The sequence below is a fragment of the Pelophylax lessonae genome, assembly GCF_965119305.1.
Source record: "Pelophylax lessonae genome assembly, chromosome: 8".
NCBI lineage: Eukaryota > Metazoa > Chordata > Amphibia > Anura > Ranidae > Pelophylax > Pelophylax lessonae.
Window position 1 is genome coordinate 220,110,770 of NC_138775.1, and position 15,308 is coordinate 220,126,077.

Genomic DNA, 15,308 nt, shown 5'->3' on the forward strand with positions numbered 1-15,308 from the left:
GGCAACTGGCTTAATGGAGCAAATACAAAAGTATTCGGCTGGGTTCACACATGTCTGGCTGCGGTTCGCAGTCCAGAGCATTTCTGTTCACCTAATCGGGTGCGATTCTGGGACAAATTTTTTTTTTCCCTTGAATTTGCACCCGAACCAGATACAAAACCGCACAGAACCCTTTTCAAAACCGCACTGCGGGTCCCCAGGACAAGTGTAAACTGGCTCCATTGAAAGCCGGTCACATTGACATGTTGTGCGATGAAGATAAAAAAAAAAAAACATCCAATTTGCATATATGTGAACCCAGCCTTAAAGTGGTTGTAAACCTCCTGAAATAACAACAAATGAGCAAAACATAGCCTATAGTGTGTTGATCCTAAGTAGCCAGTGGGATTTTCTGCCTGCTTTGTCAATCCTCTATCTGTATAAGTCAATTCTATGGGTCTATGCGAACACCAGACAGTCTCTAAGGCTGGCCATACACTATACAATTTTCTTATTCAATTTCCTTTAGATTTACCTTAAACTATGTAGTGCAAGGGCCTGCCTGACTGCATACAAATTGAAAGTGTTTAGGTTTGACCCTATATTACATGGTTTTGGTAAATCTAAAGGAAAGTTGAACAAGAAAATTGTATAGTGTATGGCCAGCCTAAGAAATGCTTGTGTCAAACACACCCCCCCCCCCCCTTCATTGGCTCCTGCTGCTGTCAGTCAAATCCTATGGCTGGTAGGCAGGGAAAATCTGCGCTATCTGTGTCTATAGATGCAGGCAGCGTGACCTGGGATTGAGCAAAGCCGCTTCCTATGGGGGCACTTGCAGAAGAAGTGTAGCCAGGAGCCCTGCCAGAGGACACCAGAAAAGGAGAATCGGGACTGATCTGTGTAAAACCATTGCACAAAGCAGGTAAGTAGAACTGGTTTATTTTTAAAAAAAGGTTTACAATCACTTTAAGGCTCTACTAAAAGGCAAGTTGGCTAGTATGCGCATAGCTTGGCACTATATGCTACTTTGAATCCCTGAAGAAGTGTGTAGGACACTGGTGTTTGTAGTAGAGTCGCAGATATATAGTGTTTTGCATAAATGAGATTTGTCAGAAAACCTTTACTTTACCTTTCCGAATCAACATTTTCTACGGGACACTATACTACAAAATACTCCCACAAAGCGTGCCATTGATTGCAGCCAATATATGTTAATTTGCACACACAAAGTATTTTCTGTTTCGTTCATTGACAGACATGGACAACCCCTCATCTATCTACCCCTCTTTTTCTCTGATCGCTGCATGGTGAGCATCATCTGGACTATGTTCTGTGCCTGACCAGGGGTGACGAGTTCCTCTGGGTGCCTTGCGGGTCTGCCTCTCTCTGCTATAGCAGTGACTGGTTGTGCTGGGACCTGTGGTGCCGCTAGCATGGCGGGGGGGGTCACTTGGCAGTGGTTTCTCTTTTTTGCCTGTGTGGTTCTCCTAGTTAACCATGGAGTCCCTGGAGCACATTTCACCACCTGATCCCCTCTCAGAGGGGGCTGGCCTTTCTGGGTCCCAGTCCACCCTGTCTGCAATGGCAGCGGCCCTGTCATTAGTGTCTAAGGTTGATATGGTCCTGCATAAGCGGACCAGCCAAATTGTCCACCGCCTTCAACTGCCTCCTCTGTCTCCTCAGATCCTGTGTCTGATCTGGCTTCCGCGAGTTGCCCTACTGGGTCTGCATCCACACACCCTGAGTGCTTTAATAGTGAATATGATTCCTCTTCTTCTACAGCCGCGCATAAAAAAGCACCAGTAGATGCATTGATTGATTGTATCGGGGCGGGAAACTTTTAAAAATGGAGGATGCGGCTGAGTCAGAGGCGCTGTTCACCTTCGGTAACCGAAAATCCTCAAAAGCAGCAAAGGTTTTTCCTTTTTCCGCTATTTTGACAAAATTGTCGTGAGTCAGTGGGGTTGCCCTAAATGCAATGTGGCAGTACCTAAGCATTTGCGCTAGAAGGTATCCCTTTGAAGAGTCCCGGTTTAAAAAAAGTGGACAGTCCCAACTATGGTGCATTCTCAGGTTTCCAAGCTGATTAAATCCACTCTAATTCCGGTGGAGGAGTCTCCGGCTTTTAAAGACCATTTTGATAGGAGAGCGGAGACCTTGGTCCTACACATGTTTACTAGGGCCGGTTCAGCCCTTAAGCCGATGTTCACCATTGCTTTGGTGACCCAGACCTTGGCGGAGTAGGCAAAGCTTTTGCGCCAGGATCTGGAGGAGGAACAGCTTCCCCCCCCCCCCCCTGCTTTTAAGGAGCTGGCAGACCAGTTGGTTCAAGGGTTGCAGTTTATCCGTGATGCCTCTCTGGATGCGGCTCCTTCAGTCGTTTTTAGGCTGTTTGTGACAGCAGTGATCCTTCAGCGCATGATATGGCTGAATTGCTGTCTGCGGACCAAGCTTCCAAGAAGGGCTTATCGGATTTCCCCTTTTGTGGGGGATCGCCTGTTCGGGTCTTCCCTGGATAAAATCATTAAAGGATTTACAGGAGGGAAGACTACTCTCCCCCCACAGGCTTCCAGGGGCAAGGAGTCTCATCGCAGACATGGTCACTTTTTTTCTCAGCTCATCAGCGGCCTTTTCGTTCCTCAGGATCTCAAGACAAATGATCCAAATCTGTTAGGACCACCTCCGGAGGTTCCAAATGGCCCTGGCCTAGTAAGCCGAGAGCAGGTCCTTCAGTCCTGCAGACAAGCCCTCTTCTACCTGAAGGGGCGCCCTCACCTGTATTTGGGGTGTACTTAGTTTCTTTCTGGACCCGTGGACCTCCTTAATTCAAGACAGTTGGGTCCACAAGCTGATTCGGTCCGGCTACGAGATCGAATTTCCATAGAGGTTTTTTCCTTCCAACCTGCATTTGTCCCCAGACCACTTGCGTGGTCTCTTTTGGGTGGTACAAGATTTGCTACTGCTAGGAGTGGTTGTACCGGTTCCAAACTCTGAACGTTTTCGGGGTTTTTTTTTTTTTCAAACCGGTTTACCATTCTAAAGGAAGGAAGGCAAAGTTGGTCCAATCCTGGACCTCAAAGCCTTGAACCGATTTGTGCGGGTACAGAAGGTCCGGATGGAGTCTATTCGTACAGTAGTGGCATCCCTTCATCAAGGGGATCTTCTGGCCTCTATCGCTATCAAGGACGCTTACCTTCCGTATCCCCATATGTCGGGCATCAGCGCTTCCTTTCATTTTGTCGTGGGCGAGGAGCATTATCAATTTGTGGCATTACCCTTTTGGTCTTGCCTCCGCTCCTTGGGTATTCACAAAAGTGTTGGCCCCGGTGTTAGCATTGTTGCAACAGCGGGGGATTGCCGTACTGGGATGCCTTGACTATCTTCTTCTGCAAGCAGAGTCTCCGACTGCTCTAAAGGACAACCTGAAAATCAGTTGAACATTGAATTTCCTGGACTCGGCCTCAGCCAGGGTGTTTTTCGCTGGAAAAGCTCCTGAAGCTGCAGGATGCAATTCGACTTCTGTTGACAAGCAGTCGGTTGTTTCAGGACTTGCATGCGGGTGCTGGGCCTGATGGTGTCTACCTTTTTGAGTCGGTTCCATTTGCACAATTCCACACGAGACCTTTGCAGAGAGAGATACTTGCCAAGTGGGACAAGAATCCATAGTCTCTAGACATTCTGATTCTGTTGAGCCGGGATACGAAAGGGTCCCCGATTTTTGGTGGCTTCCCTCTCCAGCGCTTCGAACAGGGAAAATCCTTCCTTCCCCTGTACTGGACGGTGGTTACCACGGATGCCAGCCTGTCCGGTTTTGGAGGTGTCTTGAGCATGGATTGTGCTCAGGGGGTTTGGATTCTGGAGGAGTCAAGACTAACGGGGCAAGAGGAAGGAGCATGCATGCTCCGAACGCGAGCACCCCCCTGCCACTATTGGATGTAAGCCTGGATACTGAATGCTGCCAGAAACACATGAAGTGTCGGACTCCACCGGCACAGCCAGGACCACGGCCGCCACAGTGTACTTCCCTAACATCCCTACAGTGTTGCAGATGATCCATCACCATTTGCTGATCAACTATTTCCTCTGTGTGAGTTACTACATTGTTTTTATGTAATAAATAACCTTTTAATCTACACTGAGGTGGCGCTGCTTTTCTTCTCCTACCCCTTTTTGTCTGTCGCAGAGTCCCTCTAGCTCTGTATGAACCCTGCAGCCACCTTCACTAACCCCAGGGATTGAACTATCCTGCATTCCTCCTAAAAAGACTACTTACAGCCACAGTTGAAACTTTTTTCATAAGATCCAATGTACTTGACTCTTTCACTGGCACAGGTCGAACGTTGTGTATGTGTACCTTTCTTGAAAATAATCACTGTGTTCTCCCGGCAGGGATGGCTTCCTGTGCCCCGACACAAGGAAAACACAATAGCTCAGCGGGGGAATTCTGAAAACACTGACTGTGTTGATGGGAGAATTTAGTGATTTTATTTCCTGCAACTCGTGGTTGCAGGAAAGAAAATCGCGTTATCTATGGCTTGCTTCAGCCACTTAAAGGCAAGCACATATTTTATTTTTAAAGTGCTGCAATTCTAGCTAGATTGTCACATTGGAGGCTGGAAAAGAGCTCTGTTAAAGTCCTGTGATATAAAGATACCTGCAGATGATAACTTGGCAGACTGCTTTGGCTGCCGTCCAGCCAAAACTTGAACAGCTGTTTTATATAAATATATCCTCTCTTTAGTTCTTATACCGGTCAACACTAGAAGGCCAGAGCTCTCCAATAAAGCATAATGCAGGGTTTATAGTTTTGGATGTTGGCATATAGTCTCTCTACAGGCCTTCGTGTAACACATTTGCTGGGCACTGTCCCTCATTAAACCTCTAGTATCTGGGAGCCTTCATTTGATCCTCGTCCCTGGCAGCTGTTGGAGACAGCCTCCAGCACTGTGGATCTTATGACAGCTTGGCCTGCACTGAGCATTTGAAGGAGGGGGGGGGGGGGTTAAGGGGCAATCGGGCTTGAAGCTGAACACTCTCGCTTTCTGCACTTTGGTCATTTCTCCTCACGGTTTCTTCTGTTTAATTATAGATGAATGGCTGAGAAGAGTTTATGGAGGACGGGAAAATTTTGCAAGGACCCCACACATCTGCAGCCTCAGGAGACCATTCAAGGTACTGATAACACTTGATACTGACGGTTTTGTCCCTGCGTATGCAGTATTTGTGTTTCTACTTATAAGTGTGCAGCACACTGTCCGGATCTCTCATCCGAGAAAAGTAAAAGTCAACGATCTAAGCTTGCACTGTAGTCTTTGCTAGGAAAGTGGATTGCTTTGGAGACTGACAGATTGGGGTTGTTTTTAAACCCTGTTTATAAGCGGAAAAATTACCATGTCCCAGAAAAGCTCTGTATGAACCTTATACGAAACCACTCTCCTGTACATTGTAAAGCTGTAAAAGGCTAGCAAAACTCATTTTAAACGGGCTGCATGTATGTGGAATGCCATAGTAATAGGAGGCATTGGAGTAATATTACTTTTCTTTTTGCAGAGATCAGCAAAGCGTGGAAGGCGATCTCTAATGCCAAAGCTGCTGTGAGTATTGCCTGAGCAGTCTGTAAGAGAGATTCAGCTTCATTTCAATAAACCTAAAAATAGAAACATTACAGTCTTAGGGGCTACACTTTAATAAACTTACCTAGATAATTCTTCTACAACTAGTTTATTGAAACACCAGTCTGGTGAAAAGGCGTTGTGTTCTCTTTTAAGACTTTACTCCCCAGCCCCATTCAGATTTGTGCATTACAGGTCCATGCACAGTGGAGATACCATGTTTCTAGCGCAGCCAATAAGCGGGAGCAGAGGATTATATGTAACAATTCGACCTCTAAAGTTTATTTTCCTCTCATCCCACTGTGCTACATAACATAAAAAAGTTGCAGCGCTGTGTAAACAAACAATATAAATAAAATTTTATATTTACAAAAAAATTGTCCATTGCATTAAATCTACGTGAAAAAAAGAAAAAGGAAAAATTGAAGTGCAAGGTTGCCCAGTGGATGATTTGATCTGAAGTGTCACCCATGGTGTCTTGCCATCACCAAACAGTAAAAATGCAAACTCACCAGAGCTGATTGCTGTCTGTTATAGAACAGCAATCGCGTGTTAGGATATGAATGCGTTTCCTCTCTGTTAATCTGTGTTGAACCGACCAATCCGGTGGTACTCCCACGCATTAAGATGGAACCATCAAGGAATTTTTCAATCAGTCAAGCAGGATAAATCATCTGGCATGAGAAAAGATTAAATTCTCATACTATAGTAATTTTATTTTACCAAAAAGTATAAAACAATAAAAAAAAAAAAAAAAAAAGAAAAAAGAACTTGGGCTCAAATAGAACTTAACACCAGTCAATGTTGGCAGTTCAGTACAATAAGGTCCATAAAGTGCATAAAAATTGCAATACACTTACTGCGGGTGCCGCCAAACTAAACCTAGAATGGCGGCTGGACCTCGGGCATATATCCCAGCTTGCTGTGCTACTTACTTTTATAGTACAGACCTTGTCTGTCTGGTAGATAAACGTTTCCCTGACCAAGGTCCCTCCATAGATACCTGCAGCAAATAATGTATTTCTCCCTATGAATAGATGCATTTTTTACATTCGGAGCTCCCCATCATCTGCTCATCTATCTGTAACCCATGAAGATATTTCTAACTTGATTGCCAGGCTGCTTGTCAAAATTTCTCCAGCCAGGCTGGCTCAGTGCTCTACAATCCTATTTGTTTTTATGGACTATAAGAAATAAATGTTATTTACAGAGCACACGTGCACAAGCCCAAAAAATTTTTCTCTTACGTCCTCCGACAGTCGCCGCCCACTTCATATTCATCACCAATGGGGTTATGTCCTCTATTCCGTAGGAGTAGCTAGACAACAGAATATGTTAGTACAAAGACTTTTAACATATCCCACCCCCAGGGGGTGGTCCCCTCAGTACATAACCCTCCACTTCTTGTATCCAACTCAGTTTCATTTGTCTAGCTGTCAGGAGTAGCTGGAAGTTTCTGTGCTGGGGCACCTTGTCTCAGCTCTCTTTCCTTTCTTTGGATTTGATTTGAGTTTTTTTCTCTCTTTCTTGTTAGCTGTTATTTTACCAGCGTTAGTTAGTTCTTCGGAAGAAGAGGATCATGCGGGCTGCGTCTCGGGCTGACCCCCCTGGTAGCAGGCTGTGGGTCAGTGGTTTCTCAGCCCGCCATCGAGCGTTCAGTCAGGTATCGCTCCTGAGTTATCTGAACGACCCATCCCTGTTCCGTGCAGGGATGCTAGGTGAGGTGGCTACCTCACCGGACGCTGTGCGGTTTCTCAACCCACCTTCTGCTGCGTCCTGGATGCGACTCTCCCTGTCTCATGTACAGCGGCTTGTTCGCCTGTGCGGGTCCCCCACGCCATGTAAGAGGTAAGTGTATTCATGTGGGGACCTGTCTGTCTGGGGGGTGTCAGTCTGGGACTGTGTACCTTGCCCTGTGTTCACACTATTACTGTTTCCCTATCTCTCACATTGCATGCTGTGGGCTGCAGGAGGGGGGGCTGGCTGCACTCTGTGTCAGTTTCTGTCTGTGTGAACGGCTGTGTGCTGTGGGGCTTGAGTTTCTCATGCTTGGGGCACATTACAGCACCGCTGCGGCGGTTTACCATGTTCCTTTTTTGGGCAGATGGTGTGTTTTACTTCACCCTCATGGGGTGTGGGAGCGGCGGTTTCGGCGCCAAAACGGCGTCATTTTGGCTGCGATCGCTCCGGCCGCATGTTTTACATGCATGGCGGCCATTTTCTTGTAGCCTCCATAGGCTTTACTAGAGCGCCCTGTATGCCAGCACTTCCTTTCCTTCAGGAGCACCGCAGGCAGCAGCAGCAGCACCGATCTCTCCAGGTTCATTTCTCTCTATTCCCTGTATCCTGCCTTGGTATACTTGTCCCTGTGGGGGTCCCTTGTGTGGGGTGCCTAGTGTGAGTGGGCTACGATCGCAGCGCTCTCTTAAAGGGGCGGTCACCCATTTATTTTTGCTACTACAGGGGCATGGATTCTCAGGAATGCAAGTTTTCCTGCCACTTTAGTGGGAAGCCAGGGGACTGCGGTTCCCCCCCCCCGGGGGGGGGGGTTTGGCTGCGATTGTGGCTAGCCTTGCGACTCAGGTGCAAATGCTGGTGGCTGCTCATTCCTCTAAAAGGCCCAGAGTTTCAATTTCCTCTGATTCAGAGGGTGATGGTACTGGGGCTGCTGTGGCAGAGATCTCCTTACCGGGGTCTCGTTCCTCCCTGGACCTTATAGGGTCAGGGAAGGAGGCTGAGGTAGAGGGGGGTTGATATTTCTCCCCCTGGCTCGTCTGAAGAGCTTGCACTCATGGATGACTTGGTTGCTTCTATCAAGCAAACTCTGCGTTTGGAGGAGGAAACATGTCCTCCAGCTGCCTTGGCGGCTTATGGGACGCAGAAAAGGCGCAAATCATCGCAGATGTTTCCATGCACTGATGATTTTCAGCGTGCTGTGAAAGAACAATGGCGTAATATACGCAAACCTTTTGCTGTACCAAGTAGGTTTAGGCTGAGCGTTGGTGTGTCCCACCTCCGGTGGACCATGCGATAGCAGTTTTGAACAAGTCCACTGCGATTCCTGCTGCAGACACCCCGGTGTTCCGGGATGCCACGGACAAAAGGATGGAGTCCCTTGCCCGTCATACCTATTCTATTATGGGTTCTATGTTGAAAGCTTTATTTGCTTCACTTATGGCGGCCCAGGCGGTCGCGAGCTGGACGCAGGTGCTTAGGCGTGTCCTGGTGGCTGATTCTGCCCCCCAGGCGACTTTGGATATGGTGGATCAAATCCACCAGGGTGTCATGTATTTGTGTGATGCGGACCTGGATATGGTTCCGTTGGCTGCACGTGTACACAGTGTGGCGGTGTTATCTCGCCGCCTGGTTTGGTTGAAGTGTTGGTCTGTGGATCAATCTTCACGTAAGACCTTGGCCAATCCGCCTTTTGATGGTTCTCGCCTTTTTGGCGAATCCCTGGATGCCCTAATTAAAGGGGTCACGGGGGGTAAGAGTACGCTCTTACCTCAATCCCACAAGACTAAGACGGCTCCTGGAAAAAAGAATGCTTTCTTTCGGCCCCCTCAGGGGTCCTTTCGTGCCTTTCGGTCACACTATAGGGGCAAGCCGTCCAAGGGTCACGGCTCCCACAAGAAGCCGTGGGCAGGTAAGCAAAAGTCCGGCCAATCCGGTTCTGCGGCCCACAACAGTGCGGCCTGAAGGGGCGCCCTCACCCGAATCAGAGGTGGGGGGACGCTTGCTCGGTTTCCCTCAGCCATGGCTGTCCCGGATTCGGGACAGGTGGGTTCAGGAAATCGTTCGATCTGGCTACAAGATCGAGTTTCTCTCTCGGCCGGAGAGCAGATTTTTTCCCTCAAATCTTCTGTTATCCCCGGAGCGTTTGCGGGACCTGCATCTAGCGGTGCAGGACCTGAGGGCTCAGGGAGTGGTGGTCCCGGTGCCTCATCGGGACAGATTTCGAGGGTTCTATTCCAATCTGTTCACCGTGCCCAGGAAGGAGGGCAAGGTGCGTCCGATTCTGGACTTGAAGGTGCTGGACCGCTTTGTGCGGGTGCGCAAGTTCCGCATGGAATCCCTGCGGTCGGTGGTGGCTGCCCTGGTTCCGGGGGAGTTCATGGCTTCCATCGACTTGAAGGATGCGTATCTTCACATCCCGATTTTCGAGGGTCACCAGAGGTACCTTCGATTCGCCATAGCGGAAGATCATTACCAATTTGTGGCGTTGCCTTTTGGTCTCGCCTCGGCTCCGAGGCCGGTTCTGGCTTTGTTGAGGGCCCAGGGCATTTCGGTCCTGGGGTATCTGGACGATATTCTGGTTTGGTCTGCGACCAGCCAGAGTCTGGAGAAGGATCTGTCCGTCACGTTGCAGACTTTGCAGGAGTTTGGTTGGACGATCAATTTTCCAAAGTCGACATTGTGCCCATCGGTTCGGATTTCTTACCTGGGTATGATTCTGGACTCTGTCCAGGCGAAGGTCTTCCTGCCGGAAGAAAAACTCGCAGCTCTTCAGGAGGCAGTCAGGTCCCTCAGGGACGTTCCATCTTCGTCCATTCGGACATGCATGCGGTGTCTGGGATTGATGGTCTCGGCTTTCGAGGCGATTCCCTTCGCCCAGTTTCACACACGGGATCTCCAAGCGGAGATATTGTCCAAGTGGGACGGGCGTCCGCAGTCTCTGGATCTCCAGATGTCATTCAGTTCTCAGAAGAGGGCTCTTCTGTGGTGGCTTCAATCCCCCTCAGTATCGGGGGGCAAGTCTTTTCGTCCCCTTTCGTGGACGGTGCTCACCACGGACGCCAGCCTGTCGGGCTGGGGTGGTGTTCTGGGCGTTCTGTCCGCCCAGGGTGTTTGGTCGACGGGGGAATCCTCCCTTCCGATCAACGTTCTGGAACTGCGAGCGATACTCCTCTGTCTTCGTCGTTGGACGGACGATCTTCACGGCTACCCGGTTCGGGTGCAGACGGACAATGCCACGGCGGTGGCTTACATCAATCACCAAGGGGGCACCAGGAGTGCCCGGGCGGCTCGAGAAGTGGCCGCGATTCTGTCTTGGGCCGAGACGCATGTCCCGGCAATATCGGCAGTTCACATTCCGGGGGTGGAGAATTGGCAGGCGGATTATCTGAGCCGCCAGACCCTGGACCAGGGGGAATGGTCCCTTCACCCGGCTGTCTTCCAGATGCTGTGCGCGAGGTGGGGTCTTCCGGAGGTAGACCTGTTCGCGTCTCGTCTGAACAACAAAGTACCACGGTTCGTGGCAAGGACGCGCGATCCTCGGGCAGACGCATCGGACGCGTTGATTGTCCCGTGGCATCAGTACCAACTGATGTATGCGTTCCCACCGATTCAATTGCTGTCCAGGTTCCTTCGCAGGTTACACGCGGAACCGACCACGGTGATTCTTGTGGCGCTGGACTGGCCTCGCCGGTCCTGGTACGCAGACCTCGTAAATCTGGCAATCGACGCCCCGTGGCGTCTGCCTCTTCGAGAAGATCTTCTGTCGCAAGGACCGATCTTCCATCCTGCTTTACAGTCGCTGGCTTTGACGGCCTGGCTGTTGAAACCGAGGTCCTGAAGAACAGGGGTCTTTCCCCTGAGGTCATTCACACCTTAATAAATGCGAGGAAGTCTTCCTCGGGGAAGGTTTATTACCGTACTTGGAAGGCGTATTTTGCCTGGTGCGAATCCAGGGGTTTCTCTCCTGACACTTATTCGGTGTCTAGGGTGTTGCCCTTCCTTCAGACGGGTGTTGAACAGCGTCTGGCGCTGGCCAAGATCAAGGGTCAGGTGTCTGCTTTGGCCGTTCTTTTTCGACGGCCTGTGGCATCTAATTCTTTGGTTAGCACTTTTGTGCAGGGGGTACGTCATCTGATCCCTCCTAGGAGGGACCCTCTTCCCCCTTGGGACTTGAATCTAGTTCTATCAGTATTGCAGCGTGTTCCTTTTGAAAGGATCAGGGAGATCTCGCTGTCTTTGTTATCCAAAAAGGTCGCCTTTTTGGTGGCTATCACCTCGGCTCGTCGAGTGTCGGAGCTGGCTGCCTTGTCCTGCAAGTCTCCGTATCTGGTTGTGCATTTGGACAAGGTGGTCTTGCGTCCTAACCCTTCTTTTCTTCCAAAAGGGGTTTCGGACTTTCATCTCAATGAGGACATTGTCCTACCTTCGCTTTGCGCGAAGCCGAAGCATCCGACGGAGGTGCTGCTTCACTCCTTGGATGTTGTCTGGGCGATTAGAGTCTATCTCAAATCGACTGAGTCTTTTCGCAAGTCGGATGCCTTGTTTGTCCTTCCGGAAGGTCCTCGGAAGGGCATGGCGGCGTCGGCTTCTACAATCGCCAAATGGATCAGACAGACCATTGAACAGGCCTATGCTTTGAAGGGGAAAGTTCCCCCTGTACCTGTGAAGGCGCACTCTACCAGATCTCTGAGTACGTCTTGGGCCTGTCGTCATGGGGCCTCTGTGGCCCAGGTGTGTAAGGCGGCGACTTGGTCGACCGTACACACTTTCACGATATTCTACAGAGTAGATGTTCAGGCATCGGCTGATGCTTCCTTTGGCCGCAAGGTTCTTAGTTCGGCAGTTCCCTAGAGCCCTTGTTACGGGTTCTTTGGCTTTTTGGGATATTTGTTTTTTCCCTGGGTTTTCTTGCTCCTGTTGAGCGAGTGTTTTGTTCTTATGCCCAACTGGTTTCCTTCCTTTGGTAAGGTTCCTTTCTCTGATGGGGAGACGGCGTTGCCTTGGGCGCGGCTGCGTTCTTCCCACCCCTCATGTTTACACTGCTTTGGGACATCCCCATTGGTGATGAATATGAAGTGGGCGGCGACTGTCGGAGGACGTAAGAGAAAACTGAATTTTTGTAAAATCTTACCTGTAAAATTCCTTTCTCTGAGTCCTCCGACAGTCGCCGCCCCCGCCCCTCTTTTGGGGTTTTGATGTACTCTCTACTGCTATTCCACTGAAACTGAGTTGGATACAGGAAGTGGAGGGTTATGTACTGAGGGGACCACCCCCTGGGGGTGGGATATGTTAAAAGTCTTTGTACTAACATATTCTGTTGTCTAGCTACTCCTACGGAATAGAGGACATAACCCCATTGGTGATGAATATGAAGTGGGCGGCGACTGTCGGAGGACTCAGAGAAAGGAATTTTACAGGTAAGATTTTACAAAAATTCAGTTTTTTTTGCCAAATTCAGTGACATTACTGTGTATCAGGTAAGATGAGTTTGACGGCAGGGTGTATTCTGATATACAAGGAACTGCACCAAAGGTGCATTTACAAAAATGCTTCATAATAATCGCAAGCACTTTATAAATGGTTGTATTTGTCATAAAATTGATGCTGCTTAAGGATTCAGGGGCTCAAATAAGAGCCGTAACAAAAGTGCTGCTTTGGACAGCATCCTTTCAGTTTTGTATGTCAGCCTTATGTGCTTAGAAGTGTTAGATCAGGGTGCTGATATAAAAGTAGGCTATGACATTCTAGAGTGTGTGTGTGTGTGTGTGTGTGTGTGTGTGTGTGTGTGTGTGTGTGGAAAATAATTATTTGATCCCCTGCAGATTTTGTAAGTTTGCCCACTTTCAAAGAAATAAGGGTCTATCATTTTTATCATAGGTGTATTTTAACCACCTGCTTACTGTGCACTTATACCCCCTTTCTGCCCAGGCCAATTTTCAGCTTTTAGCATTGTCGCAGTTTGAATGACAATTGCGCGATCATGCAACACTGTACCCAAACAATTTTTTTATCATTTTTTTCCCCGCACAAATAGAGCTTTATTTTGGTGGCATTTAACCACCATTGGATTTTTTATTTTTTGCTTAAAAAAAAAAAGACATTTAATTTTGAAATTTTTTTTTTATTTGCCAACAGGTAATTTTTTTTCTCCCTCACTGATGTGCACTGATGAGGCTGCATTGATTTGGCACTTATAGGTGGCACTGATGGACCTTGATAAGATGGCACTGGTGGGCACAGATTGGGACCAATGTCCTTGAAACAGAAGTCGGTTACCGGCTTTCTTCTTTTCTCCTCATGCTGACCGTGAGAAGAGAAAAGCCAATAACTGGCTTCTGCTTACTTGCGTGATCCGCTGTCATTGGCTGACAGCTGATCATGTGGTAAAGGGCTGCTTTGATTGGCCCCTTACCCTGTTCTGTGATCAGCCAAGTCTGAAGGACTCGACGTTCACAGAGCACGCTACCCGTGCGCCACAGGGGGTGCGCAAGCAGTGCGATAACGTGAGGACGTCTGTAGACGCCCTCCTGCCACCTGAAGCCAGCGCTGTAGCCAACTTTCGGCTATAGGATGGCAGAAAGTGGTTAAATGATACAGAATATCAACCAAAAATCCCAAAAAAACACATGATACAAATGTTTTAAACTGAGTTGCAGTTCAGTGATTAAAATATTTGATCCCCAAGCAAAACATTACTTAGTACTTGGTGGAGAAACCCTTGTTGGCAAGCACAGGGGTAAGAAGTTTCTTGTAGATGGTTACCAGGTTTGCACACATCTTAGGAGGGATTTTGGTCCACCCTACCTTACAGATCTCTAAATCCTTAAAGAGGAAGTAAACTCTTACTTTTTTTTCCCCCTTGCAAAGTAAATGCATAATGTGCTAGTATGCACAGCATACTAGCACATTATGTGACACTTACCTGCAACGAAGCCCGCGTTGTCCCCGCTGCTGGCCGCATCCATCTTCACTCGTCTTCCTTCCGTGTTTGCAGACTCCGGCTGTATTACTGGTCAGAGCCGCGTGACGTCACTCCCACGCATGCATGCGGGAGCCGCCGGCCACGGCACACGGCTCTGAAACGGCACGGGCAGCCGTTTCTTCAGAGCGCATGCGCCAATGACGTCATCGGCTGCATGCAATGTAAATATCTCCTAAACGGTGCAAGTTTAGGAGATATTTACAGTACCTATAGGTTAAAGTCATAAAAGTGGGTTTATAGCCACATTAAGGTTTCTTGGCTGTCTCTTGGCAACTCAAAGTTTTAGCTTCCTCCCATAAATTTGCTAGGCTACTCCATGACCTTAATTTGCTTCTTGAGCCACTCCTTTGATGCCTTGGCTGTATGTTTTGGGTCATTGTCATGCTGGAAGACCCATCCACGACCCATCTTCAGTGTTCATAGGGAAGAAGGTTCTACTCACTGAACTGCAACTCCGTTTATAACATTTGTATCATGTGTTTTTTCTGGATTTTGGTTGATATTCTGTCTCTATCATTTAAAATACACTATGATAAAAATTATAGCCCCCTAATTTCTTTGTAAGTGGGCAATCTTACAAAATTTGCAGGGGCTCAAGTAATTATTTTCCCCACTGTATTTAGGATCATAAACATTTTTCTTACTTAGTAAAACATTGCCAGCTTTATTAAAGTGGTTTTAAAGCCCTACACATTTTCTACCTTAAAGTGGATGTAAACCCTCTCCTGTACCCAGTGATGTAAAAAGCCTCAGATTAACAAATCTTTGTAATCTTCTGTCTGTCAGCTTTATATACTGCTTAGAAAGTATACATCGTGTTTAGATTTTTTTTCTTCCGGTTTCAGCTGTGGAATTGTAGCATTGGCATACACTGTGTGACAGCTGATTGGATGAAAGACCCACACCCCCACTACACATAGGCAGAGGAAGGAAAGAATGCGCAGAGCTGTGCTGTGAATAGACAAGCTCTCTGCTAATCTATTTATAGCACCCACCCC

General features: G+C 48.3%; 1 protein-coding gene across 1 annotated transcript in view; it reads left to right on the forward strand.

Annotated features, from left to right (window-relative positions):
* CEP350 (centrosomal protein 350) overlaps nt 1-15,308 on the forward strand; it is a 124,440-nt gene that overhangs the window by 10,553 nt on the left and 98,579 nt on the right. The window contains exons 2-3 of the mRNA XM_082266484.1: nt 5,069-5,151; nt 5,530-5,573. Of these exons, the coding sequence (XP_082122610.1) occupies nt 5,073-5,151; nt 5,530-5,573 (123 nt within the window). The 5' untranslated portion in view covers nt 5,069-5,072. The remainder of the gene's footprint in view (nt 1-5,068; nt 5,152-5,529; nt 5,574-15,308) is intronic.